Source organism: Zingiber officinale, chromosome 2A (assembly GCF_018446385.1).
Source record: "Zingiber officinale cultivar Zhangliang chromosome 2A, Zo_v1.1, whole genome shotgun sequence".
Taxonomy (NCBI): Eukaryota; Viridiplantae; Streptophyta; class Magnoliopsida; order Zingiberales; family Zingiberaceae; genus Zingiber; species Zingiber officinale.
Genome location: NC_055988.1, coordinates 98,767,158 through 98,781,458, shown reverse-complemented (window position 1 = coordinate 98,781,458; position 14,301 = coordinate 98,767,158). Strand labels below are relative to the sequence as shown.

General features: G+C 37.0%; 1 protein-coding gene, 1 long non-coding RNA gene, 1 other non-coding gene and 1 pseudogene across 3 annotated transcripts; all 4 read left to right on the top strand.

The window, feature by feature from the left end:
- The first annotated feature begins 358 nt into the window (after window positions 1-358).
- Window positions 359-4,202, top strand: LOC122041675 (annotated as a pseudogene).
- A 107-nt stretch (window positions 4,203-4,309) lies between these two features.
- LOC122041676 (protein BZR1 homolog 1-like) lies at window positions 4,310-6,155 on the top strand. Its single transcript, XM_042601443.1, has 2 exons — window positions 4,310-4,528; window positions 5,307-6,155. Exons 1-2 carry the CDS (start codon window positions 4,310-4,312, stop codon window positions 6,003-6,005), a joined length of 918 nt encoding a protein of 305 aa, XP_042457377.1. The 3' UTR covers window positions 6,006-6,155.
- Window positions 6,156-9,681: 3,526 nt separating this feature from the next.
- On the top strand, window positions 9,682-10,827 carry LOC122039829. Its single transcript, XR_006128398.1, has 2 exons — window positions 9,682-9,866; window positions 10,535-10,827. It is a non-coding gene; the product is annotated as an uncharacterized LOC122039829 (long non-coding RNA).
- LOC122044781 lies at window positions 10,229-10,314 on the top strand. The gene has a single exon (XR_006129785.1). It is a non-coding gene; the product is annotated as a small nucleolar RNA R16 (small nucleolar RNA).
- Window positions 10,828-14,301: the final 3,474 nt, after the last annotated feature.

Here is a 14,301-nt window from a genome sequence, read left to right as displayed (position 1 = left end):
TTTGGGAAAAAACAAACAAAAAAAAACACTTCCTACGCTCATGGGTAAATCGCTGAATCCAAATTTCCTTTAATTGTTATTTCAACAGCTTTCCTAACTTACTTACGCAACAGTGGTCCCCACGTAACCAGCCGGTGGTAGGACCCGTCGAATTTTGTTTGTGAACTTCCGAATTGAATCCCTTCCCAGGGTTAATTTATTTATCGCCCAACCTCTACGCAATATTTTACCTAAACTGTCAATGGCCAGGTGGTCCATTTGAAGTGGGACCCACGAGAGAAGGTACGGCGTTTCTGGAATGGGCCGCGTCTTCAAACGCCTTTAAGCCTTTAAGGCTTCCGTTAGTCTTTTTACGCGATACCGTTGGAGAGGGAGCGAGATCTCGAATTGTAAGGCCGGCACTCGGCAGAAACGACGCCAAAAGGGCACCGTCAAACAAAGCGGTTTCAAAGATTGGATTTTTTTTCCCCCCTCCAACTCTTCCATTTGCCATCGCCAGGTCTTCTCCCCTTTCTCCTTTCTTCCTCGGATCATGCTGTATAAATAAACTCGTCGGGTTGCGGTTCGGAGAAGCCCTCGCCTCCGCTCACTTCCCTTTCCACGCTGATCGGGGGTGTTCGGGTGTTAGGGATCCGTGGAAGAGGCGGCGGTGGCGGAGTCATCATGGATCTCGAGAAGAAACCTGTGGTATCGGATGTTGGCGCCTGGGCGATGAACGTGATCAGTTCCGTCGGCATTATCATGGCCAACAAGCAGCTCATGTCGCCCCACGGCTACGCTTTCTGCTACGGTACTTGCTCTCTTTCTTCCTCCCTGTCTCGATTTGTTTTTTTCTTATTCTTCTTTCTTTTTCCTGGAATTTGATCGATTCTTTCCCTTGAGTTATGTTGAAGTTGTTTTATCTATTTTTAAATACAGAATACTTTTCTTGCTTCTTGTTTGGGATTCAATTTTTTCAGTGGCTTTCACTAATTGCAGTTTATTTATGCAGCAACGACACTGACAGGTTTTCATTTTTGCGTCACTGCTCTTGTTGGTTGGATCTCAAATGCCACTGTCTCTCTGTGTCGAAGTATGTTCCTTTCTGGGAGCTTTTTTGGTTCTCCATTGTTGCAAATCTGTCAATTACTGGAATGAATCTTAGTCTCATGCTGAACTCTGTTGGATTCTATCAGGTTTGCTATTTTACAACTTTCCTGTTGACAAGATGAAAGAGACTTGGTTTTATTCAAATGTCTTAACTCTTAATCTTCTTTTTCCCTCTAAAATATTCAGATTTCAAAACTGAGCATTATACCAATGGTTTGCTTCATGGAATTTCTATTGCACAGCAAACACTACTCATCTCGAGTGATATTAGCTGTAGCTGTTGTGGCAGTGGGAGTAGGTATTTGCACAGTAACAAATGTGGATATTAATGATAAGGGTCTTCTATGTGCTTGTGTTGCTGTTTTTTACACATCACTGCAGCAAATTGTGAGAATCTAATCTTAAACTCAGCATGGACATATATATCTTTTCTTTTGTTTGCTTCTTGCTTTTTCCCTCAAATTCTTGGTGAGATGCATTCTAGGCCAGATATATTTTAAAAAACATTTTTCAAGAGTTTCTGTGTCGATATGCCAAAGTTTATCTTAGATAAATGATCAAATTGCTATCCTAGCAAGCAATATTATTTCCATTGTTTTCATGTCATATTATATGGATGTTCTGTTGCAGTGTTTTGTGGTTATTCTATTCTTACGCCATAGGTCTATGTCCTAAACATCCTACAGTACTGGTCTAGGATAGCAACCTGAATGGATGCGTTCTAAATTTCTAATTAGATTGACTTATGTGGCAAAAATGCAATATTCTACTTCTCTTTCTATGTAATCAGGCAATAATGCTACCAGTTTATGGATGTTCTGTTGCAGTGTTTTGTGGTTATTATATTCTTACGCCGTAGGTCTATGTCCTAAACATCCTACAGTACTGGTCTAGGATAGCAACCTGAATAGATGCGTTCTAAATTTCTAATTAGATTGACTTATGTGGCAAAAATGCAATATTCTACTTCTCTTTCTATGTAATCAGGCAATAATGCTACCAGTTTATAATAGTATTTTGCACATTGTTCCTCAGTAATAATTTCTTAAACAAATTCATTACACGCGCACGCGCACACACTCACAGCTGCTTGCAAGTTTGTTCCATAGGCTTCACAAGCTTCAGGCTTATTTAATATATCACATTTCCGTTATAATAATCACAAGGTTTTCTGTTTATTCAAAGTGTATTTGGTAGTAAAGATGTGTTGCAAGTCATACTTACATGTGTATGTTATACTGAATTTTCAGGTGTTATGGTGTATCTCGTATAAATGGAATGGGATTGTGCTAGTGTTTCGGGATTCACAGTTAACTAATTCATCCTGTTGATGTGTATACTGTGAAACCTATTCAGCTTAATCCTTTTTTTTGGGAAGTCTTCACGTTTGCTTCCAGCAATGACTTCAGCATTTGCATACATTGGCATATATTATTTCTAATTGTTTGTTTCTATCACATAGTCACGTTATTATCACATTGTTTCAGACTATTGGGTCCTTCCAAAAAAAATACAATATTGGTTCCTTTGAGCTTCCGAGCAAAACTGCACCAGTTCAGGCGATCTCTCTTGTACTGGTTGGTCCGTTTGCTGATTACTACCTCAATCACCGCTTGCTTATGGAATATCATTATTCTTCAGGAGCAATTGTACGTTCTGCATCCTTGTTTACAAAGTAGGATAAGGCAAGGTTGATAGATTTTACCTCAACTTATTTTGCATCATTGGTTATTATAGCCAAGCGGATGCATCTAATCTTGTGCAAACCATTGATCACAAAGCAACATAAATGAATACTTGAACACTAGTTTAACATGAAAGGTAATGCAATTGATTTTGCCTTTCTGAATTTTCGAAGGTATTGCTACAAATTTGCACACAGTTCTAGTAGCTACCTTTTGTTTGTAATACAAGGAAACAACAAATATCTACTCCACTGTTGTTTTTGGTATGGATACTTGCCGCCTCTTAGGAATTGTATTTATCGAGGGTAGTTTACACCACAAAGATGCATAACGAATCCCTTCTTCGGCTGTCACTGATTTGTTGCATAACCATTTTCTGTTTGCAGTTTTTCATTCTTCTCTCTTGCGCTCTGGCCGTATTCTGCAACATGAGCCAATATCTTTGCATCGGTCGATTCTCTGCAACATCCTTCCAAGTCTTGGGTCATATGAAAACTGTCTGTGTGCTTATACTGGGATGGATACTTTTCGATTCTTCCCTCACTTTGAAGAGCATCCTAGGAACGTTACTCGCGCTGCTCGGCATGGTAGCTTACAGCTGGGCCATTGAGTCTGAAAAGCAAGTTAAGCTGCCGACACATATAAATGCCGATAGCAAATTAGCAGGGGAAGATGTGATGCTCCTGAAAGAGAAAGTAAATGGACTTCCTGAGGCCAACATCGAATTTGGGCAGAGTAAGAGCTGATTCTCTCGTTGTGCCATTCTTGTTTCTATTAAATATCTTTGTACTCAAATGAATAAAAATATTCCATGTTGCTTCTCATTGCGAAGCTGGCGTGCTTCTTTGCTCGAGATGTCCATGCTCAGCAACCTTCATTCTCCCTTCAACTCTCGGGAACAGTCAAACTATGAAGTCACACACACGACAATGTTTGCACCCAACAAGTTGCGTGCGGTGGGACAGGCCACCACTTGTGACACAAATTGACATGCAAAAACCACGCAAACAGTGTATTATATAATATAACATCTGGTTAGTGCATACTTTACCCAGTCTATGCTAAGAGAGGTTCTCCCTGCTAAAGAAGCAGTAAAGCAGAGCTGGAGAGAGAGAGAGACTCAGTGAGGTCTTTGGTAGAACAGTAGCCTTGTAGCAGGGTATAATTAGTCAACCAGAGAGAGAGCGCAAACGGAACCTGTCCAATCGCTTTGTATTAGACATAAACAGGCACCCTCCTCGTGAGCGGCCTTGTAGATTCCTCTGCGCAAAAGCAGCATCCCACCAGAGAGAGAGAGGGAAAAACAGGGAGGAGGAGGGAAAAAAAAAGGAGGCAAATAGCGCCTCCGCAATCACTCACACTTGCTTTTCTTGCCTACGGCTCGCGCTGGGGGCAACGCAAGAGCGAGGTCCCGCTTCCCCCTTTCGCTTCCGCGGCGAAAAGAAGGTTTTTTAGAGCTGAAACAGTGGCAGAGTGACGGAGGACGAAGAAAAGGTGAGGCTTTGACGAGGGGTGAGGCGGTGGAAGGGGGAGGGATGACGTCGGGCGGGGGGCGGCTGCCCACCTGGAAGGAGAGGGAGAACAACAAGCGCCGGGAACGTAGGCGACGGGCGATCGCCGCCAAGATCTTCACCGGCCTGCGGACGCTCGGCAACTACAAGCTCCCCAAGCACTGCGACAACAACGAGGTCCTCAAGGCCCTCTGCCGCGAAGCCGGCTGGGTCGTCGAAGACGACGGCACCACCTACCGCAAGGTCACCTCTCTTCTTCTCTCTCTCAAGTTCTAGGGTTTGTCAAACTCGTCGCTTTGTTATTTTTTATTTTTTGTTTGGTAGTAAATTTGATCCTGATTCACAATGGATCGAACTCTTTGCTGCAGATCTGTTCATTCATTTTTTCCTCTTCGTTGTCCACTTTACTATAGATTTCTGATCTGTCCTCCCTTTTTCTAGTTCCATGTGGATCATCCTCCCTGATTGCAAAGTTTCTCCTTCCGAATTCTTTTATTTCTCCTCAGTTTTAATCGATTTGAATCCACTTTCTCGATCCATCTGTTTAATTTTATCTGTTTGTTTCCAGTTCTTCACACAGTATTATTACATTGATCTACTTTCTCTATACATAATTTGGTTTTCTTTCTGAAAGTACTGACCGTTATCGATATAAAAATTACTTTAGCATCTCTTTTCTTTAACTTCTTCTTCTTTTTTGACTGGATCACTTATTCACTTTATCAATGCTAGTCTGATGGATAGGATATGTCATTGAACCCAAGATGATGGGGTTTCTTTAATTTGATCCTCGAAGTTTGTGTTTCCACACTGCCCATAAGTAACTTTCGCCCTTTTGTTTCTTTCCGCTTGTTCATACTGACGCTGAGAATCCAGTCTCGGAGAGGACCGAAACTGCAAAAGTATGTCGAAAGCAATTCAACTCAAAGCCATTGCCGTGATGATTGGGAGATAGAAAAGCATTTCGATATATACTTTCAGTCTACTAATCCTTTATTAAGATCATCCGTGTCTTTGACAGGGATGCAGGCCGCCTACTCCACCGCCGGAGGCTGCTTCCGGAGGGCCGTCGACAAACATAAGCCCGTGTTCCTCGCACCTCTTGAGTCCGCTGTCATCTTCGTTTCCGAGTCCCGTCCCTTCTTACCATGCCAGTCCTTCGTCGTCATCCTTCCCCAGTCCCAACCGTCTCGATAGCTCTGCCAACCAAAGCGTCAATCCTGCCTGCCTTCTCCCCTTCCTCCGCAACCTATCCACCCTCCCACCTCTCCGCATCTCAAACAGCGCGCCGGTGACTCCGCCCCTGTCCTCCCCGACTGCTTCTCGCCCGCCAAAAACTCGGAAACTCGATTGGGATAGTAATGCATTCTCCCATCCTATGTTTGCTGCCTCCGCCCCTGCTAGCCCCACGCGCGGCCGTCATCACTGGCAACCGGCAACCATCCCGGAATGCGATGAATCCGATGCCTCGACTGTCGGATCTGGTCGCTGGATTAACTTTCAGATGACAGCCCCGGCGTCGCCGACCTACAATCTCGTCGACCCTGGCGCCGCTTCAGCAAAGAACGCGGAACGTTATTCGCCAGGAGGAAGAGTGGGGATGGAGTTCGAGTTCGAGAGCGGCACAGTCAAGCCTTGGGAGGGGGAGCGAATTCATGAAGTCGGAGTCGACGACCTCGAGCTCACTTTGGGAGTGGGGAGCGTGGCGGCATCAAAGTGAGAGAGCTCTCGAGCCGTTTCCCGCTCCTTGGTTATGTAATTCCATAGCTGCTATCTCGGTGCGACCGTTTGCCGAATGGCTCTTTACAGATTGTCTGTCTTATGTTGTCTTCCAGTAATATTACTCTTACTACGGCATGCAGTTTATCGATGATATTGCTCGATAAGTTCGCACCGTGTTGTCTCTGTCTGCTTTTGGTCGAGAGCTGTGGATCTCATCCCCCGTCTCCGACTGAGGCCGTGTATGGGGGGCGCCTCGCGTTGGCGAAAGAGGCCCACCTTCACGTGGTGTCTACGGAGTTGTCATCCGCCCATCAGTGTAGATCTCTTTTCCTAAAACCAAGGTCGGTCCCAGTGATAGAGCCTCATCAACTCACATGATAAGATAAGATGTTTTTTTAATCCATCTTTTAATTCGTTCACCGGATGAATTTATTATAATAAAAAGATGACTATATTTATCACACACGTTTCATAGAGTCTGTCCTTAAATTATATAAAAGTATAAATTCATACACAGACGATTTACCTACTAGCAGCATTTTTCTTGATCACATAGGAAATTCATTTTCGCACCTAACTTGGTCAAAAATATATAGGACGTGTTTAGTTTAAGTTAATATCTATAACCTTAGCATATAATTAATTAAGATTATGAAAAATAAAATATAATTTAATATTATTTTATTCTGTCTAAGTAATATAATAAAAAAAATTGTATTTAAAGATTTTAATATATAATTTACTTAGGGGTATAATTGAGTCGAGCCGAACTAAATTTTTGAATATTTGAGTTTGATTTGTTTATAATCGAGTCAAGTTCGAAATTTATTTAACAAATATATTTATGACTCACGAACTTATTCGAACTTGTATCGAGCTTAAACGAGTTTAATAAATACAAATTATAAATTTAAATATTCATTAAAAATTAAATTGTATATTTAAGGAAAATTATAATATTCTTATTAAAATTTATAATTTTATTCTAATAAATAAATTTAATATATTTGTCTATATATATATTTCATCAGTAAAATATAAAATCTATAAATTTAATATCAAAATTATTATTTTTTATTTAAAAGTTGATTTATGAATTTAACGAACATAATCACGAACTAATGAACTGAATATTGTGAAGTTTGACCTCCACCTGTCGTCTACTGTCACCTCGATGCTCAGATCTGATGGTTGCCAGAATCATTTTAAAAAAATTTTGCTTGACGTCCGAAAATCGAGAAAAACTAAGATAACCTGAGTTATTCTGATTCCGGATTTGATTCCCCAAAACATGATTATCATGGATAAGATGGATAACCTTGGACCAAATGTGCCCATAGTACATTCATGTTACTTATTCTTTTTGCGAAATAATCAGCTTGGTTTGCTTGCGTATATTTTTAAATTTTTACACAACCTTTTGTAAGTTTTTTTTAAAAAAAATATTATTCTCGAAAACGTTAGTTTGTAGATTTTATTAATTTTAATTTAAAATAAATCAACGCTATTTAAAAATTAAAAAGGTTGATATTTATAAAATTAGGAGAGTTCATGATAAATTTTATTTTCTAACGAAACTACGAAACTAGTAGATGGACATTGGCTTAGGAGTTCATATTGATTAATGAATATCATTATCTTAGACTTTAAAATAAATGTTCTCAAGTCTTTATAAATTTAAAAATTCATCATTTTCAATTTATACTATCGAATTCTAGTTTGAGGATATGAAACATTAAAAAAAATTCAAGAATATATTAATTTTAGTTTGAAATAAATTGAAATCATTTAAGTCCTTTACTAAGTTTCATCAAAACTTATCGATGAGACTTAAAAAAGTTTAAATTACTATATTTAAGAATAGTAAATTTTTAAAAATATAAAAAGGTTTGTGCAAAAATTGGGAAACATGCGCACCCACACAAATCTAGTGATCATTTTGTAGAAAGAAACAGAAGCATAATGGAAATGGGGTATGCGTTTTTGAAATTCTGAAATGGATAATATTGAGGTATGGGAGGCTCATAATTCAGAGCTCCTAGCGGTCGCGCCATTAATGAGTATCCACATGACCTGTTGGAGGAGAAAGGCATGGGCTTATACTAATCAAACTATTAGATAGCACCTGATGATGAGACTGATAGGAGGATGACAGTGATAGTGGTAATGGTGGCTGTATTCAGTTTAGATCAGAATTTTTTTTAATCAGGAATAGTCTATAATGTATTATGATATAATCATGGTTTGATAGTAATTGATTATAATTTCTGTCTGAATTTATTTTTCCATTCAGATTATAGTTTAAGATGAAGTGGACGATTGAAGACCGTCTGGAGGTCGAATCACAATCGTAATTAGACCGTAATTATATTGTGGATCTGTTGAGTTTTGTGTTTTTAATTTAAAGTATTTTTTTTTGTTTTTAGTTGTTATGGTAATACATATGTGAATGCATTTAGTCCCACATTGCTAAGCTAAGAAGGTTGGAAGACCTTATATATGGATCTCTTCCATCCTTGCTTAGCAAAGTTAAGGGGACATACACACATGCGCGAACCGAGCTCAAATTAGGTGGTTTCGGGGGGTTCGAGCCGGAAATTCATAAACCAGGTGTGACGCACGCAATCATCGCGCGCAGGGGGGGTACAAATCCCCAGCTCGTCGGCCTCACGCTTACAGGTGGCCTGGTTTGGTTATGTCCCGTGCATGGGGAAGCTTTGGTTCACTGGCGAAGCAGTATCCCGCGTGTGAGGGAATCGACGCTTTTGTTCGCTCGCGAAACACTGCTTATTGCTTCGAAGTGAATAAATGTTGCGCCTCTGTTTCTCATTCGGTATCACTCGAACAGTCCTCTCTTCTCCTTTTGTTACGCTTTTTTCCTAAGGTTTGATTCCACGATCAGATCTTAGGAGAATTTTACCGGAGAACCTCTGTACCGTGGACAGCAATAAATTCTCTAAAGACAGTCGGCACGCCGACACTTCAACCGGAGATAACAATTTCTCGACCTTACTCTTTTATTTACAAGTTTATTACATGCTTGTTTTTTTGGTACAAACATATTACTGTGTTAGTGCTCTCTTACAACAACAGGATCATCTCCTGATCAACAAAAGACAAGAGGATCCTTGCTCTATTCAATTAGGCTTGATCAACTCGACTACGTAAACTCTTGTTCCCAAACTCCACTTGATTTGACTATAGAGATAGTTCAACTGTGCTCGTCAGAAACAACAGAAAGGAGATGCACAAGCAGTGACCAAATTACAAACAATCATTATCGGAGATAACTCAATTAACAGTTACGAAAGCACATCTATTACAAATTTGTAATAATTATGGGTTCATAGCTGTTTCAATGTGCCCTTGATTGAGAATTGAGGTAGAAAATATAGGGAAGAGATAATAATAAAAATAATATAGTGGATGATAATTGGGTAATTATATATGAGATGAAGCACCTTTTTATTTAAAAAAAATTCAAAATAGAACTTTGATGATTCTGAAAGTAAGGATAACCTTTTGATTTTTACCTAAAATTATATGCATAATTTTCAAATGAAAATTATCTGGCCCATTACTATGGGTCAGTCGAGGCCCATCAGCGGCCGAATCTTATGAAACCCTAGATCGTTGCTCCAGGTTAAAAACTATTTAATCTCACTAACCAGTCTCGACTCTCGATCGTAGCCTCGGCTCCCTTGCGTTTTCCTTCTTCCCATCTAAATCTCTCTCTCGATCTTCGACTATGTCGCTCTCAACGATGAGAACGTAGCAGACGGGCGGTCTGAATCTGATGCCTTGTTGAATGTCTGCAACCTTATCAGCCTCTGAGAGATATTTCCTCCTTCAGTCGGAGGTTTCAAATTCTAACTTCGATTCCAATCTCGTGGATGATTTTTAACGATGTCTTGTTTTTGATTTTTGTGGACACTTCAGATCTGTTTCTTCCTCTTCGATCTAAGCGATTTGACTTCAAAAATCTCTCCTTTTGTTTCGTAGTGGAAAAATTGCACCAATTACTCGCCTCAAGTTTTGATTTTGTGTTTTTCCTGAGGCATAGAATCGGTGCGGAAATCCAAGCGATTGTGGTTCCAGCCGATCGCATGCACTTTAGTTGCAATGGCGTCGTACAGATCGATCAAAATCCATCTCAAACACCATGGTTGATTTATTTTCATCATTTTTTTTGTTAGATTTCATTTTTCTCTATGTTAAAATTGTGGCAGATGATGTTAATTCGAATCTTATCCTACACACTGAACTCTGGTGTAGACCAACAACTCCGCTTATTATCTGATGCCCGCCTTATCTTTAATGAAATCACAGAGTACCCCAGATTAAAAAGAAACTCTTTTGGAGATTTAAATACTCAATTTTTGCATGGAAGTAAATCATATGACTGGATCATGCAGTCGAAAATTTAAGATCCTCCATGACAAACAAACCTCGTGGAGCTTCTTAATCCATCGGAATTGATTTCTGATACAGTCACTTCGCCTCTCCCTCCACTTACGTTGATTGCAGGCAAATCGTCAAAAGACAACCAACGCTAAATCATAGCTCTCATGAGCATCGTCGAAGTGGCTTTGGCCGGCCAGGTTGCAGAGGCATAGCACGGGAGGGAGCAATGGAGTTTAGCATTTGGATGAATGCCTTGTGGGAAATATCAAGGTGTTTTCGGTAACAAGGATTCAATGTTGGAGCAAATTTTGTTATGTGAAGTTTTTTCTAGGGCTGTCGATCTAAAATAGTGAAAAACATTCTGATGATCAGATGTAAAGTTTACAGGACAAAAATACAAGGGCATTTTTAACAAATCAAAGGGACTTCTGATATTTATTTATGAAAAATGATATGTACAAGGAAAAAAACTCAATGAAAATTTCAAGGATAGACATATAAAATAATGGGATCCACAAAAAGTGAAATGATGGAATGACTTTATGTGTCTATCCTTAAGGTTTTCATTAAATTTTTTTCCTTATGCATATCATTATTTTTTATTTATTATCAAAATTAGTCTCACCCTCGTCTAAAAGCAGTAACTTATTTTTATTATTATATTTGTCTTATTGCACTTTGTACATGAGAAAAATAATATTTTTATAATTGTCAATCTAAAATAATGAAATAACTATTGAGCTTGGGGTCCGTTCAGATTTAATTTAAAGTTGATTTATTTAGATATTACTGTGCTTATAATTCAATCTTATTTGATTGTGAAATTATTAAATCTTATTTGATTATGAAATTATTAAATTAGGTAGGATAGTTTTAAAATTATCAAATTATATATCTTTTTTATATTTTACCTTTATTACTTATTGTACTTATAATTCAATCTTATTTGATTGTGAAATTATTAAATTGCAGTTCTAAAATTAACAAATTATATATCTCTTTTCTGTGAAACATCAAAATTTTGAATAAATTAATCGATTGATTCAATTTAAAATGACTAAATTACATATTATCTTTTGTTTTATTCTTATCAGTTGAATTGATTTTGTTATGTGTTGAAATATCAAAATTTTGAATAAATTAATCGGTTGATTTTGTTATGTGTCGAAACATATTTTATTAATATTAAATTAGTTTCTATGTATTCTTCTATCTCTCCTAATTATATTTATATTTTCAAATATTAATTTGACTTAATATATTAATAACAATGATTTTCTCTTAATATTTTAAGTTAAATTAATATTTGAGAACATGAATATAATTAAGAGAGGTAGCCAACACATAATATCAATCTAATGGATCAAATGACCTCGGATTAATATGAGAGTTGGTGAATACAATCAACTCTCATTAAGAATTTCATCTTTGGACCAAAAACAAGCAAGAGATGGAATACCACAAATAGAAAGTGTACCTAATAAAAAAGTAGTTCTTGTAATTGGAACATATCTTTTTAAACCGCCCATCAAAATCATATTCTGACTTTTATCTAGTGAATATCCAACAACAAGTTCCATTGAATGGATAATGGCTCCAGATCCCAAAAATAATAAAGCTTTAGAATAGGCGTGAGTAAGCAAATGGAATAAAGCAGCTCGATAAGAACCTAGACCTAGAGCTAATTTTACTAATATATTGAGAGAAATGATTTTTAAAAATGATAATGTTTGAAATTTTTAATTTGTATTTAAAAAAATCATTATTCTCAATATATTGGGTTAAATTGGTATTTGAGAGCATGGATATAATCTGGAAAAAAAACAAACACATAAGAACTATTTCATGTCAATCCGTCATTTGGTCCATCAGTAGACTTTGTTCAAAATCGACTTATGAACTAAATGACCTCGTATTAATATGAAATTAGTTTTTATGTGTGTTATCTACCTCTCATAATGATATTCATGCTCTCAAACATTAATTTGACCTAATATATTAAGAGCAAGATTTTTTTGAATACAAATTAAAATTTTCAAATATATTCATATTTAAAAAATTATTGTTTTCAATATATTGTCAAATTGACATTTGAGAGCATGAATATATAAACAAACATATAGGAACATGTCAATCGATGTTATATGATCCATCAGTTTATTTTGGGAAAATTGGCTAATGGACCAAATGACCTCAGATTGACATCAAACTAGTTTTAATGTGTTTATCTACTTCTCCTAATTATATCTATGCCCTTAAATATCAATTTGAGCTAATATATTGAGAGCAGTAATTTTTTAAACACATTCGTGTTAAAAAAACACTGCTCTTAATATATTGGATCAAATTGATGTTTGAGAACATGAATATAATCAAAAGAACTAGTCAAATATATAAAAACTAGTTTAATATCAATCTGAGATCGTTTGGTCTATCAACCGATTTTACCTAAAATCGACTTTAATAAAAATTAATAAATCAGTGACTGATTTGCTCAAAATTTCGACGTCTAAAATTTTTTCAAATGTATCTGTATTAAAAAAATCACTACTTTCAATATATTAAATCAAATTAATATTTGAGAACATTGATATAATCAAGAGAAGTAGACGAACACATATGAGCTAGTTTTATATCAATCCATGCCTTCAAATGTAGTGTTGTCAAACGGGCCAACCCGTGGCAGGGGCAGGTCGGTCCGTGGCGGAGAAGCCATTTGGTGGGGTTGGGCAGGCCAATCCGTCATCTTATCAGATTGGGAAATCCCCAACCCAACCTAATCCCAGGCGAATTGCGGATTAGGTGGGCCAACCAAGGGACATATCAATTTTTTAAAAAAATATATATAAAAAGTTTTATATTCTCAACATTTTACTTCAAAAATGTTCATTAATCAAATGTATTTAGAAATAACTATTTTAAAAGTAAATGGATATAAACGAGTATTCCTGTTTAATTAAAAATACTATTTTTATTTCAAAATTATAACAAAGAAAGACAATAAATTAATATAAAACTTGGTTTATATGTGTTTCTCAACCTGTGGGTCAACCCAAGCCTTCGCGAGCTGATGCGCGTGTGTTGCGGGTTGACCCACGTGGGCCCCGGGTGATCGGTGCAGGTCACGGGCTTAGGCAGGTCAACCCGCGGTGGCTTGGATTGATAAAATTCTAACCCAACCTACTTAAATTATTTGGCGGAGTGGGCCAATCCGACGGATCCAACCTAAATTGACGACTCTAATCAAATGCCAATTTGACTCAATATATCGAGAGCAGTAATTTTTTGAATACGAATGTATTTAAAAAATTTAATTAGTGTCAAAAAATTATTACTCTCAATATATTGGGTTAAATTGGTATTTGAGGGCACTGATATAATCAAGAGAGGTAAACGAACACATAAAAACTAATTTCATATCAATCCAAGATCATTTGATCTATCAGTCGATTTTATCTAAAATCGACTAATGGACTAAATGACCTCAGATTAACATGAAACTAATTCACATGTGTTCATCTACCTCTCCTGATTATATCTATGCTCTCAAACGGTAATTTGACTCAATATATTAAGAACAATGATATTTGATTCAATATATTTAAAGCAGTGATTTTTTGAATATAAATATGTTTGAAAAATTTAATTCATATTAAAAAAAATTATTACTCTCAATATATTAGGTCAAATTAATGTTTGAGGGCAAAGTTATAATCAAGAGAACTAGTTGAACACATAGAATATAGTTTCATGTCAATCTAATGTCGTTTGGTTCATCAACTAATTTTGGGCAAAACAGTTTGATGGACCAAATGACATCGGATTGATATGAAACTAGATTTTATATGTTTGTTTACCTCTCATTATTATATCCACACCCTCAAATATCA